Source organism: Amia ocellicauda, chromosome 14, assembly GCF_036373705.1.
Source record: "Amia ocellicauda isolate fAmiCal2 chromosome 14, fAmiCal2.hap1, whole genome shotgun sequence".
NCBI lineage: Eukaryota > Metazoa > Chordata > Actinopteri > Amiiformes > Amiidae > Amia > Amia ocellicauda.
In genome coordinates this window covers 17,293,109-17,307,058 of record NC_089863.1, presented here as the reverse complement: position 1 = coordinate 17,307,058, position 13,950 = coordinate 17,293,109, and the positions used below count along the sequence as shown (strand labels likewise).

The window sequence follows — 13,950 nt, the reverse complement described above, 5'->3', positions numbered from 1 at the left end:
AAATTTCCAAATCCAAAGTATTGAGACAATAAACAATATTGCAGGGAGTCAGGCCATCAGACTTCAATGAATGACTGTGCTGTGTCTGTGATAGAGAAGGAAGTTGCCATGCTATCTACCCTTGGTGGGAAAACAGGGCTGTGTTATTGGCTGGAATGGGGGGGGAGGGGGGGGAGCAGTGAAGAAGAGTTCAGCCCCGAGAGCCAGCCTTCCTTGGAGAGCATTACTCAGTTAAGTTATCCTGTCATAATCTAGACATAGACTCAGTTGAGTCTGGTTCTCCTAGAATACTGCATCCTGCAGTGTTTTCAATAAAGAAACATGAGATGCTACAATATTCTACTTTCTTGGAAATTCTTAATGATCCCCCAATGTGTTTTATTAGGAGATTGTTTCCTGTGCTTCTATTTAAACACTATAAATCATATAAAGTGCCCCCCAACATTATGCAGAAACTAATTTAACAAACACTTTAAGACAAAAAAAAAGTCAGATGATAAAATGTAGATTTGAGCTCCTATGGTCTCTAGAGCCACGGTAAACACTGTCCACGTGTCCCTGCTGTCACCACTGTGAACCCCAGCTCAATTCCAGTCTGAGCCCACTGTCTGGGTCGACATGTGAATGTTTTTTGTATTATTTATTTAATTATTGATTGATTTATACAGGGAAGACTGGCGTCGTCAGTTGTGGTCACAGTCAGTGTGCTGACGGCACCATGGGATTCTACCAGCCTCCCCAGAATGAGGCAGAGGGTCCGAGGGACAGTGGGAGACCAGTGTCCAGTCTACATCAGAGCCACTACCACTGTAGACTGAAAACCATAAGTAACATTCCTTGTCTATCACCAAGACCGACATGCTTGAGGGAAGAAGAAAAGAACCGATAAAGCTGTCAGCTCTGTGGGACTGTAACATACCGCGGGGCACGGGAACAGGGGACCCAGTTGCAGTGCTGGTAGAGGTGGTCAATCAGGCGTGGGTCGGATACCCACAGTAGAACAGGGCAATCAAGGGCAATCAAAGACGTGGTCCTGGTCACAGGCAAGGGTCAGGCGATCAGGCAAACAGAGTTAGAGGAAAGTCCAAAGTCGTGGTCGGGAGGTAAAGCAAGGGGTCGATGATTCAAAGGCTAAACAAGGCTCAAAGAGAATGCTTGGAAATGTTGCGTGAACTGACAAATCTTCGCGAAGAGTGGGAGACAGTAAGGGGTTTTATTGTGGAAAGGAAAACCAGGTTGAGAAGTGCAGGGTGAATGGGACGAGAGGGTGATTGCAGAATTGCACAAGGGTTACAGGAATGTTGATTGATAAGGCAAGGTGATGGTGACATCTAGTGGGGGACAGTGGAAGTGCTAGATGGTGCCATGACAGGGACAGACACTGCTCCTGCCCAGCTGTCAATCAGCTCAGAGTGGAGCTTCCTTCTCTCTGACCCCAGCGGACCCTCTCTGTCCAGGGCAGCACAGGAAAGAGCCGACAGCACCGTCCTTCTGGATCAATGGAAATAGACAATAAGACCATTTTATGAGCAAAGCAGTTTTCATTCATGTTATACAAATACCTTTTAAATACATTGTAAACATAAATGAATACCCTTTGAACTAAATTGAGATCAGTGACTCAGACAAAAAGAAAAGTGTAAAAGCAAGGAACAGAAACTATACTGATATGGGAAGATCTTGAGTTGAAATGTGTTCATAGCACCAGGAGGTCAGACTTTACTCTAGAGTCTAGTGTCATAACTGAGCTCCAATGTCTCATCTGTCCGCTCAAAATCTGCAACACACCCTGACTGCTTTTGCCGAGTCTGGCCAAATTAGGGAGAGGGAGTCAGTTAATTGGTAAGGACAGAGAAGTGTGTCTTTAGATGCAGACCAGTGGACAACAAAGTGTCGGCTTCAAAAATCCTTGTGATGGACAGATTAAAAATGTCTTAAGAACTGTTTCTGTGATTCATCAAATGTTGATTAGCATGCTTTTCAAAGCGGAAACTAATCAAAACCTACCTCAGGTCCACCATGTCTCAGGAGCACTTATGTGGACTATTAGGTCAGTGAACACTTTTCTTATGATGTGATGATTGCCTCAAGGAAATCTAGGCGTCTCCAGTTTTGACAGAATTAAACAGCAACAACTGTCACTTCTGGCATTTATCCATTACAACATGCACAAATATTGTATGTTTTTATGTGGATGTTTTTTTTTCTTCAATATATTCCATTTGGTGCAATATTGCAATTGTGTTACTATTGGCTTATCGCACATTGCAACATTCCAATTTGTATGTATTATTTCATTTTATTAGTGTTTATTAATGTGCACTCTGCAGTACTGAGTATTTTTGTTGTTGGTGTTTTTTACCTAAACTCTGTATTAGTTATTGTTATAATTTCAATGTGCAAAGTGTACTATTTACATGTGTATTCATTACTAAATCTATTTGTTCAATATGTACAGTGTATGTTAAAGTGCAATAAATGTTCTGTGATACGCACTATTGAAATGTTTGTGTGTCTTTTAGTTTTAGCTAAACATTTTCTCTCCATCATAAAGATGGAAACCAATTAAATGTTTTGCTGTGAGGTGGGGGGCCCCACAATCAAATCTCGCCCATGGCCCCCAAAAGACTAGGGCCAGCACTGCATAAACAGCAAAGTACAAACAGGAAGATGTGTCAGTCCTGGTTTCATTAAAGGTGGGGTATCATCATTTTTTTACATTAAAAGCTGTACCTATACTTTCTAAATATGTCTTAAAAGTTTTATTCGTTGCTTATGAAATGGAAAAAAAATATTAGACCATTTAAAAAATCCTTTACTCCTGTTCCCTGGAAGACCAAGAGTGTGTGACGTCACACCAGGTGTTTCACTGATTTAAACGACTGGCGTTCAATGGCAAATGGCAGTGAAAGCCATATTACTGGGTCGGATGTTTTGTGTGAAAGTGTTGCTGTGGAGGACAATTCATCCCCACAGTCCCCGATATCAGATACAGGAGAGCAGCATGACATACAGTTAAGTCCATAAATATTTGGACAGTGACACAATTGTCATTATTTTGAATCTGTACACCACCATAATGGATTTGATAGGAAACAATCAAGATCTGCTTTAAGTGTAGACTTTCATCTTTAATTTGAGGGTAGTTACAGTGTAGGAATTACACCCATTTTTATATGAGGTCCCCCCAAGTTTAGGGGCCCAAAAGTAATTGGACAAACTAACATAATCATGAATTAAATTGTGAGTTTCAACACTTGGTTGCAAATCCTTTGCAGTCAATGACTGCCTGAAGCCTGGAACCCATAGACATCACCAGACGCTGAGTTTCTTCCCTGGTGATGCTCTGCCAGGCCTGACCTGCAACTGTCATTAGTTCCTGCTTGTTCTTGGGGCATTTTGCCTTCAGCAAGTGAAATGCTGCTCGATTGGATTCAGGTCAGGTGATTGACTTGGCCATTGCATAACATTCCACTTCTTTGCCTTAAAAAAGTCTTGGGTTGCTTTCACAGTATGCTTTGGGTCATTGTCCATCTGCACTGTGAAGCGCCGTCCAATGAGTTTTGAAGCAAATATTGAAACTCAAAATTTAATTAATGATGATGTTAGTTTGTCCAATTACTTTTGAGCCCCTAAAATTGGGGGGATTACCTATACAAATGGGTGTAATTCCTACACCTTTCACCCAATTTGGATGTACCTACCCTCAAATTAAAGATGAAAGTCTACACTTAAAGCACATATTGTTTCCTTTCAAATCCATTGTGGTGGTGTACAGAGCCACAATGATGACAATTGTGTCACTGTCCGAATATTTATGGACCTAACTGTACGCTCTCCCAATGCATTAGCCCCTCTTCTGTTTAGATGTAGACCGTCCGGTATGTACAAATCCCATCTATCCCAGAAGAAAGACCAATGCTCCATAAACCTAAAACCCTCTTCCCTACACCAAGATTTCAGCCACGTGTTAAACTTTCTAATCTCAGCCTGTCTCCCTGGCCATGCACGTGGTACCGGAAGTATTTCAGAGAAAACTACCGTGGAAGTTCTGCTCTTTAGTTTCTTACCTAACTCTTTAAATTGGTCTTGCAGAACCTCTGTCCTACCTTTTCCTATGTTATTGGTTCCAATGTGGACCATGACCAGTGGATTCCCCCCGGCTTTGGCCAGTAGCCCGTCTGCTAGTTTAGGGAGATCTGCAACCTGAGCACCAGGGAGGCAAGATACCATGCAGGTCTCCTTATCACTAGAACACACTGTGTGATCTATGCCTCTAAGGATTAAATCTCCTGCTATAACTACTTCCCTCTCCTGGGGGGGAGTTGGCACCATGGTGCTCTGCTGCTCAACTGCCCTCCCGTCACCATCTGAGCTGTCACTGTCCAACTCGGTGTCCAGCAGTTGGAACCTGTTGGGCATTTCTAGATCTTGGGTTGTCTCAAATGGGTGTGCTCACCCTTTTCTGTGGTTACGACCTACTGTAACCCAGCAGTTCTCTACGCTGTCCTGCTCTAAGGGCTGAACCTCCCTAGATTTTGGTGTGCACACCATCTCTCTAATGGGCTGATTGACTAATTCCATATCACTAATAGAGTAATACAGCAAGCTGAGCCTCAAGATCATGGACTCTGATCTCTAGGACCTCAACATGCCGACAACATTCACAAATGAAACCTTCTTGGATGAGTTCATCCAGGCTCCACCTCCAAATTCCTTGATTAGATCACCTTTCCTTATAACCAACACAGCAGCTTCGTACAAGCATTTTTCAAAAAGGGAGATATGAGAATCTACAGCATAAAAGCAATGATCATATTCCTAAATCCATTTACAAAACTTTTAATCATTTTCTTGCATTGTACTTAGATAGCATATCCTTGACATTGTTTTGTAAAAATGTAAATACAAATTTCATCAATGAATACAAAATGTTCAAGTGTTTTGTTTGCACTTTGGTAAAACCATGTGTCAAATTGAAGCTGCTCAGTCAATAAACAAATGCAAGGGCAAAAAATGATAAATTGTCCAATCAGTATTGGTCAATCAGCACTATATAATGAGTAGTGGGCTATTGGTACCCTCTTTTGAGACAGACACGATGGAAGCTGGGAGAAGGAGATGAAGGGTACACTTGAGAGGAGGAAGAGGTGGACGAGGCCATCAGGGAGGAACAAGATCAGGAGCCATATCTGATGAGATTTGAGCAACAATAGTTGACCATATCATAAACATTAAAGTCGCCCTGGATAAGGGTGTCTGCTAATATATAAATAAATAAATAAATACTACTACTACTACTACTACTACTACTACTACTACTACTACTACTACTAATAATAATAATAATAATAAACCATGGACTGACCATGAATGAAGCTGGTCAATGTGTTCAGCCAGATCTGTCCAGACCTACTGTAAGCTCAATCATCTGAATCTTCAAGAGGGAGAGCCGGTAAATAAACCTCTAAACCATTGCTTTGGAGACTTGTGAAACTATTCTATTGGTTCCAATATACAAAGCAAATTACATTACAGTATGTGCTGTACTGTAAATCAAAATGTTTGACTTATATGGTCTTGCTGGACAACTGTCCGTTCTAGTGTTGTTAATACAGAGAACATTTTTGCTGTTGTTCTAGAATTCAAGAAGACTCTTCTCAGAAGGACAAGAAACTGCAATAGTTGACATGGTTCGGGAGAACAATGTAATTTGTCTTCGGAAGATCAAGCAAAAGATAATTGCATATGATCAAACATTTGCCAACATACCTACAGTCAGCATAGCAACCATAGACAGGGTTCTTCAAAAACATGATATAAGAATGAAACAAGTGTACAGAGTCCCCTATGACTGGAACACTGAGAGGTTGAAGGAGATACATTGCCAGTATGCTCAGGATTGTAAAGCTTTGCCACAATATTTGTACATATGCATTACTGTATTGTACAGTACTGCGAACATGACCAAAAGCCTTCTAATCCATCTAATACAATATATCTACCTTATGTAGCCTATAACACAGTATTCTACTGTACATGATGTGCTGTAATGCTCATGCTGTGATCCACTATCTCTGCAGAGAATCATAGAGATTGATTCCAGTGCTATCTGGAGCATGTGTTTGTTAATGAAGCAGGTTTTAACCTCACAAAGCAGAGAAGTTGTGCCCAGGAACTGTTGATCCTGAGCAGTGTGGGGGCAACATCATTATGTGTGTCACAACTGGTCAACAAGGAGTGATACATCACCATGCCATTATTGGTCCTTACATCACTGACAGTCTTCTGGTGTTTCTTGATGGGCTGAATAAGATGCTGCAGGTGAGGGGACTCATTACAAATATGTCATCATCTGGGACAATGTAAGGTTCCACCACAGTGTCCAGGTGCAAGAATGGTTCCAAGCCCATCCCCATATGTTGAAGGTCTTCATATTCCCCATTCCTCAATGCCATCGAAGATTTCTTTATCTGCCTGGCATTGGAAAGTATACGACCTTTGTCCCCATGTGCAGACTGCCCTCCTTGATGCCATGGAGGTTGTCTATGATGACATAAGTGCTGATGCTTGCCAGGGTTGGATCAGGCACACAAAGTGTTATTTTACATGCTGCCTGGCTAGAGAAAATATATTGTGTGCCTCTGGCTCCATGTTAAAACCACATGAAAGTCTGACAATAGGATTTTCTATGCATTTCGTACACTTGACAGTTGTTTTATGCTCTTTAGTGACTCGAGTGCGACTCGAGTGACTCAGGTAAACACTGTGGGCCGGACAGCGACAACAACAGCAACAGTTCATCATGGGTCACCTCTTCTGAACCTCAGAGCTTTACAGCAAACCACATCATAACAACAGACTCACTCTTAAACTGGTCTAGAATCGACCTCTGCAGCTGATACAACCACATCTGTTGGTTTTCTCTTTGCGTTTATATAATGGCAACAAACTCCAAGTAAACTTTTTACTTCCTCAAAGTTTAACACAACTGTGGTATATGTACAGTTCAAAGTTCAAAGTTATGCTAAATAAGGTAAAATTAGCGGGAAGCTCATCCGCTAATTTGCGGCGATTTGCAGCCCACCAGTGAGGAGCGGTGGTGTGTTGTGATTCTCCTTAATAAATGTGTATTATTGTTGTTTTAACGAGAGTTGTCAGGTGGTTATTTTACAGTGCAAACCAGCGCTTCAGCTTTTCTTGTGGATTGCATGTAAATTATTATTTCTACAGAAATACATTATTTCTACAGAAATAATAATTTACATGGAATCCACAAGAAAAGCTGAAGCACTGGTCATGGTCAGCTCTACCTGAGACACAACCTCAACCACCACATACAGACTGGTAGCTGCTCAGAGCTCAGTGTCTGCTTCCTGTTCTCTGAAACGCTACTGCACCGCCCTTCTCCAGTATCACACACACTCTATTGTACTGAACTCCAGTATCTCCATAGATATAATATAGATTAATACAATAAAATGTTCTCACACACTAGTATATTATTTTTTCATTTGCCTTTGATTTTTGTATTTTTAACAAATGTGTATCAAAAGTGGAAAAGAGTTTCTCTGTAGTCCAGAGTCCTGCCCACATCCCAGCATGGCTGCAGATCAGTGTCAGGGAGGGGGGCAGGGCAGTCTGTCTGTATGTCTTACTCACTCACTGGGTCTGTTATGTTGAGAGTTTGTAGCATATAATTTTTACAATCAGATGTGCTTTATAACTTGTGTGTTATTTTTATAATCAATAATTAACATAAACAAATGAAAAGTCATATTCGCCATATTTTAGCTTTTTAATTGGTAAATTAAGAAACTAACAGAAAAATTAACATTGCAAAACAGGATTCTGCAATATACAGAACAGGAAGGTCTCCAGCCCTCATGCAAAACTATCAAGAATTATTTTTATTTTATTGAAAACAAGTTTTGACTATGCAGGATGGACAGGAAATAAACAAAGAAAAAGAAAAATAGAAAGTGGATAACTAAAGCAATTGTTCTGTCTCAATTGAACTGAGAAAGAGAAAACAAACAAAACAATAAAATGCTTTACAGATATCATAAGCCAAGACTGGATCTCCCAGCAGACCCAGAGAACAACCACATGAACAACACTCACTAACCCGCAAAATTGGAGCCCTTTATATATATTTAGATCATACGATTTAATGCATTATTTATTATATGTTAATAATAAAAATAATAGAATATGGTGTTTTCACAATTAATTCTTTACCTGGTATAATTTAATTACTAGGGATTATAGAAAGTTACATTATTTAGGTTTTCATTTAACAAACTCCCCCTTTAAAAACCACACAATCAGCTGTATTTTTAAACCTCCGATTTCTTGAGCACGCACCCCTTGAAACATTACCTTTAATTAGGTGATGAAGGGATGAGTCCACAGTGCACTGACCCACTGTGGGCTATTGGCAGTACCTTTGTGTTCGATGTCAAATTGAAAATCTCTTGTAAGAAACTTGATTTAAAGTCATGATCTGGCTGTGTTTGTGATGACAGCTGTTACCATAACGTTTGTATGTGTAACTGTGTTTCTGTGGGCATGGTGTCACACATGCTGCAGGGCTGCATGGCGTCCTGTCATCACTGCACTGCGTAGGCTCCTTGTTAACACTGTGCAAATATAACTGGTTACAATCCAGGTGTGTTGTGTTAGGAGTTCTGGCAGGGCTGATTGGGGAGCAGTGTGTGTTTATTAATACAGGATGGTAGGAGCGGCCTTGTAACACCTGGCTTCAGACGGGTTACAGGACCCAATAACGGAGAAAGGGCAGCGTCGTGCAAACAAAAGGTCTAGGGCCGTCAACAAGAACAAAGAAGGTCTGGCAAGAGGTGTGGTCAGTAGGCAGGCAAGAGTCAGGCGATCAAGCGAACAAACTATACTGGGAAATCCAAAAGACAGGGTCGTAGAAACAAGCAAAGGTCAGTAAACAGATCGGCCTAGATAACAGGCTCGGAATTGCTACAGGGACATAAACAAAACTTTGCGAAGACTTGTGGGAGCAGAATGGAATATATAGTGGCATGAAGGGCATGTGAAACTAGAAACAAGTGTGTGGGGCAATGAGATGATAGAGCAGATGAGGAGGAATGGTAAGCAATTGTGTGAATGGCGACCTCGGGTGGTGACGAGGGAAATCACGGGGGAATTGTGACCGGGCTACTCCCAGTTTCCTACCCCAGAGTGGGTGTGTGGGGCAGGTGGGCCGGAGAACCTGTGGAAAGTGTGAATTGTTGACATTGTGGAATGTGGTTTATTAGTTCACAATCCTGAATCCTGTAACTCAAACACCAACCTACAGGACCTGTCAACAGCAGTGCAAGTGCTGCCCTGACTGTAACTGGCTGGGCATTCAGGGGAGATCCTGGGAGGTGTTGTACTTAGTTTCAGACTGTGTTTTGAAGTCAGGGTATCAGGAATTTGACTCAGACTCTGAATCAAATTGAACTCCATTACAATTCCACATTCTAATTCTAATGGTTTGTTTTATGCTCATGCTTGTGAAATGAGATAGATGCAACTTGGATTTAACTTGAACTCCACTACAGATCCGCTTTCTTATAAGTTTCCTGATCTGTTTTCTGATGTCTAAAGGTTTCGAGTTGTAATAGCGATGCACCTCATTGATCTTCTCCTGCAAGTCATTTCTCTCCTTCTTTAATTCCCAGCTCATCTCCTCCAGCTTCTTTGTGACTCTCCTCTTCTCCTCCTCCAGCGGATCAAGCATCTTTCTCCTCTCCCATTTCCTCTCCTCCACCAGTCTCTGTTCAGCCCCTAGTGGCAGTATACTCTGGTACTGGTCAAAGGTGTAGTGTGCTCCTCCGTTCTCTCGCATCATGGCCTCTATCGTCTCCAGCAGCTTTATCACCTGTCTGCGGTCACTCATGTTCTTGTTGTTGAAGACACAGTACCTGTTGCCACACTTCTCCATCAGCTGCTGCAGATATGCTCTCCCTTTCTGCATCCTCTCTTCCTCCAACTGCTGTAACTTTGCAGTGAGCCACTGAAACCTCTTCCTCCCCTCCTCATCCTCTTTCTCAATGTACTGCTCAACCGTCAGCCCCCCTAGTCTGTCCCCGTAGGTGAAGAGAATCACTGAGTGTTTCAACACTGCCTCACCATACAGCTCCTGGAGACGCTCCTGACACCCATACATCTCATCATCATCACTATTTATTAAGCGATCAGTTAGCATTTCAAGTGAGATCACTAAAATTACTGCATGGGGACTCCGGGCCGAGAACTGGATCATCAACTCTTTTTCACCTTCCTCATCAAATAAATCTGAAGTATCAACAATAGAAATGTGTCTCCCAGCAACCTCTCCCTTTCTGGCATCACAGCGTTTTGTGGATTCACAGTAAGGGTCCTCCTCTTCAGTGTGAAATGCCTCTCTGCCCAGGATGGTGTTTCCTGAGGAGCTCTTCCCTGCTCTTCTGACTCCAGTCAACAGGATGCGAATCTCACTACTGCTCTCCTGGCCCAGCTGAGAGGACCCTGCTGCAGCTGCACTGCCACACACTGTGAACAACAACACAACACTGTCAGTGAACACACACATCACATCGATTTATTTTCTCATGTTAACAGAACAGAACAGAACAATGTTTGAATAATAAACCACACTACAGATATCCCTAAAATCTAAATTAAAACATTTGATTTCAATAATGCCCATTACTTAAATAAAAGTTGTATATAACAAAGTTCAAAACTGTCATAAAAAGTCCCTCAATTGCCACTGTTGTGTCCGCAAGCTTGGAACAGACCATTACATTAAACCATAGGGGTACATTTAAACTATGCAATAAATGTTAACAGTACAAGTATGCAAGATGTACGAAACATGCTGTCACACCAGTCAGCCACAATTCCCCTGTTCACCACCAGAGGTCATCATTCCCTGAATACTAACCCTGCAATCATCCAATGAACATTCCTACATACCATGTGCACTGGTCCCAATAACCCTCTGCACTCATTGGTTCTACCTCTCCCCACCAGCTCCACTGACTCCACTCTGCCCTGCACTTAAAACCCTGTTTGTCCTTCAGTCACTGCTAAGTCTTGTCTTGTAGCATTTCTAAGCATCTCTGGCTATTGACTTTCTTGTGTTCCTGACCTCCTGCCTTTGCTTTTTGACCACCCCTTTGGATTGCCTGTTTGCCCCATCTATTGACCCCTGGACTGTCTTTAAACCTCGTCTCTTGGATATCCCCTTTGTATTGTAAGCCATGATTCCTATGTAGGAGAGCTTGCACTTGGGTCCACCTCTGCTGTCCTCTGAGTCATTACACATGATATGGTATGATAAGTAAGAAACACAAAATATACACTTCCACTGTTTAATTAAATTTTTCTTCTAAAAAAGAGTTACTGGGGTTATGCGGCTTCCCCCATTTCTGGGGTGGTATAGCCGGAGAGTGGTGATTGGAGGATGGGGGTCACTTGACCGGGGGAGTATATTAGGCAGTGGTGACACGACACTCGGGGAGTTGTAGCGGGAGTTAACCTTAGAGAAGACGTGCATGTTAGGCATGACAAAGAGACGGAGGGGAAAGTTTATGTACCTCATGTGTTTGTCTAATAAAGCACAGTTTTTGTTTTGGAAAAACTTCCTTGTTTTTTCATTTTTTTTCGTAATTACCAAAAAGCCATGAAGCACCACCAGTGGACTAGTGAAGACTGGTAGAAGGTCTTATGGACTGATAAATAAAAAATTGAAATCTTCGGTTCATCACACAAGGTTTTTGTATGCTGTTGAGTAGGCGAAACGATGGTTCCTCAGTGTGTGACACCAACTGTCAAACATGGAGGAGGAAGCGTGATGGTCTGGGGCTGTTTTGCTGGATCCAGAGTTGGCGACTTACACAGAGTGAGTGGCACCCTGAACCAAAACGGCTACCACAGCATTTTGCAGAGCCATGCAATACACCTAGTTGGTCAGGGGTTCATCCTACAGCAAGATAACAATTTAACTGTGACACCTTTTTGTGCAAAATTACATCAGCAAAACACCATAAATAAACAAATAACCCAAACAGGTAACAAAATGTTATGTTGAGTGTGCCAGAGGATTAAACACATACCAAACATGTCCACAGAATGCACCTTTTGTGACATTCACCAATTCAGACTCTCATCTCATGAACACCCACAGATGCTTTTAAACGTTGTTGATATGTTCAAATTAACACATCAGACAACCAAGAACACAATATAGGCCTAATATTTGATGTCTGTTCCAATCAAAGGGGGTTAAAAATATGCCACTACCACAAAATGTAGCTGGATGAATTTATTTTTTCATACATTACAAAAGGCATTTCATGATGAAAAAACACTAGAACTTAACAGATTTTTAATTTCAATTTATAAATCTTGTGTAACACTAGTGTTACGTATTTTGGGAGAATGACCTCTCTATATATGGCGTCCTGTCATAGACATGCTTCCTAGATGTAATTTCTGGCTCCCATTTTCACTTCCAGCAGACATTTTCTAACATGCACACCTCTTTATATTTTACTACCTCTTTTTTAATTCTTCACCTTTTTAAATCTTACCAAATTGTTTTTAATTTTACCACATCTTTTTTAATTTCCCTTTGACCTTTAGAGCCACCATAGACCAGAGATGCTCATTTTCAATGGGTGGTGGGGGGGTGGGCAACTGTTTGAAAAGTCATCGACAACAGCTGTGTAATTATCGATAGTCAAAATAATTGTCATGCACATCCCTACAACACACACACAAAACAGTCAGCCTGGTCAAACACACACACAACCATACACTGCTATACAGCTCAGTGCGCAGTGTTGGTTACCCACTCAGTAAAGTGCTACACAGTTAGTGTGCAGTGTCGGTTACACACTCAATAGAGTGCCACACCGCACACTGTATTTGCTATAAACAGACAGGCCTGTCTGTATTTCCCCTCAGATATTGACTGTTATGACTCCTCCACTCATTCAGAACAAAACTGAGGGCAGATATACTGGGGTGACTTACTCTCTTCACTGTTGATGTGTTTCCTCATCTCTTCTCTCCAGTCTACTGGCCCTGCTCGGTAATAATGATCCACATCAGCGATTAGTCTCTCTAGCTTATTATGCTTTCTCTCCAGTAATCTAGTTTTCTCTTCCAGCTGCTCTATATGTTTCCTCTTCTCCTCCTGCAGTTCAGCCACCTTCTCCCTCCTCTCCCTCTTCTTCTGGTTCCTCTCCTCCTTCATTCTCTGTTCAGTCTCTGTAATGGATGGCAGTATCCTCTGGTACTGGTCGAAGGTGTAGTGTGCTCCTCCGTTCTCTCGCATCATGGCCTCTATCGTCTCCAGCAGCTTTATCACCTGTCTGCAGTCGCTCATGTTCTTGTTGTTGAAGACACAGTACCTGTTGCCACACTTCTCCATCAGCTGCTGCAGATACTGTCTCCCTGTCTGCATCCTTTCCTCCCTCCTCTGCTGTTCCTGTGCACTGAACCCCTGCTTCCTCTTCCTCTCCTCCCCAGCCTGTATCTCAATGTACTGCTCAACCGTCTGCCCCCGCAATCTGTCCGCATAGGTGAACAGAATCACTGCATGTCTGTACACTGCCTCACCACACAGCTCCTTGAGACACTCCTGGCACTCACTGACATAATATATAAAATGATCAGTGAGTCTCAGTGAGATCACGATGATGACAGCATGAGGACCTGGGGCGGAGAGGTGGAGGATGCGCGGTGTCTGATTCCGGATAGGAAACGCCACTGTTCGCCCTCCAGTGTCGCACGCACTGATGTACTGAACTCCACTATCTGCATATATATTATAGAATAATATAGAGGTAAACACTCACACACACTCATGTCTTCTTCTTCTTCTTATTTTTTTTTACAGTACTTCAAACCCCAAGTCAGAGGTGCAGTCTAGTGTAGTGT

The 13,950-nt window shown here is 42.1% G+C and overlaps 1 protein-coding gene across 1 annotated transcript; it reads right to left on the bottom strand.

Annotated features, from left to right (window-relative positions):
- Nucleotides 1-7,779: 7,779 nt before the first annotated feature.
- Nucleotides 7,780-13,737, bottom strand: LOC136767801 (GTPase IMAP family member 7). The gene is made up of 2 exons (XM_066721810.1): nucleotides 13,042-13,737; nucleotides 7,780-10,551 (listed from the first exon to the last, which is right to left on the bottom strand). The coding sequence occupies exons 1-2, from the start codon at nucleotides 13,472-13,474 to the stop codon at nucleotides 9,443-9,445; spliced, it is 1,542 nt and encodes a 513-aa protein (XP_066577907.1). The 5' UTR covers nucleotides 13,475-13,737; the 3' UTR covers nucleotides 7,780-9,442.
- Nucleotides 13,738-13,950: the final 213 nt, after the last annotated feature.

Excerpts from the sequence above, each read along its gene's own strand:
- LOC136767801 (XM_066721810.1), bottom strand. The coding sequence starts at position 13,474 with ATGCAGACAGGGAGACAGTATCTGCAGCAGCTGATGGAGAAGTGTGGC. Across the intron at positions 10,552-13,041 it reads ACACATCAACAGTGAAGAGA|TGTGTGGCAGTGCAGCTGCA; the intron begins GTAAGTCACCCC and ends TGTTGTTCACAG.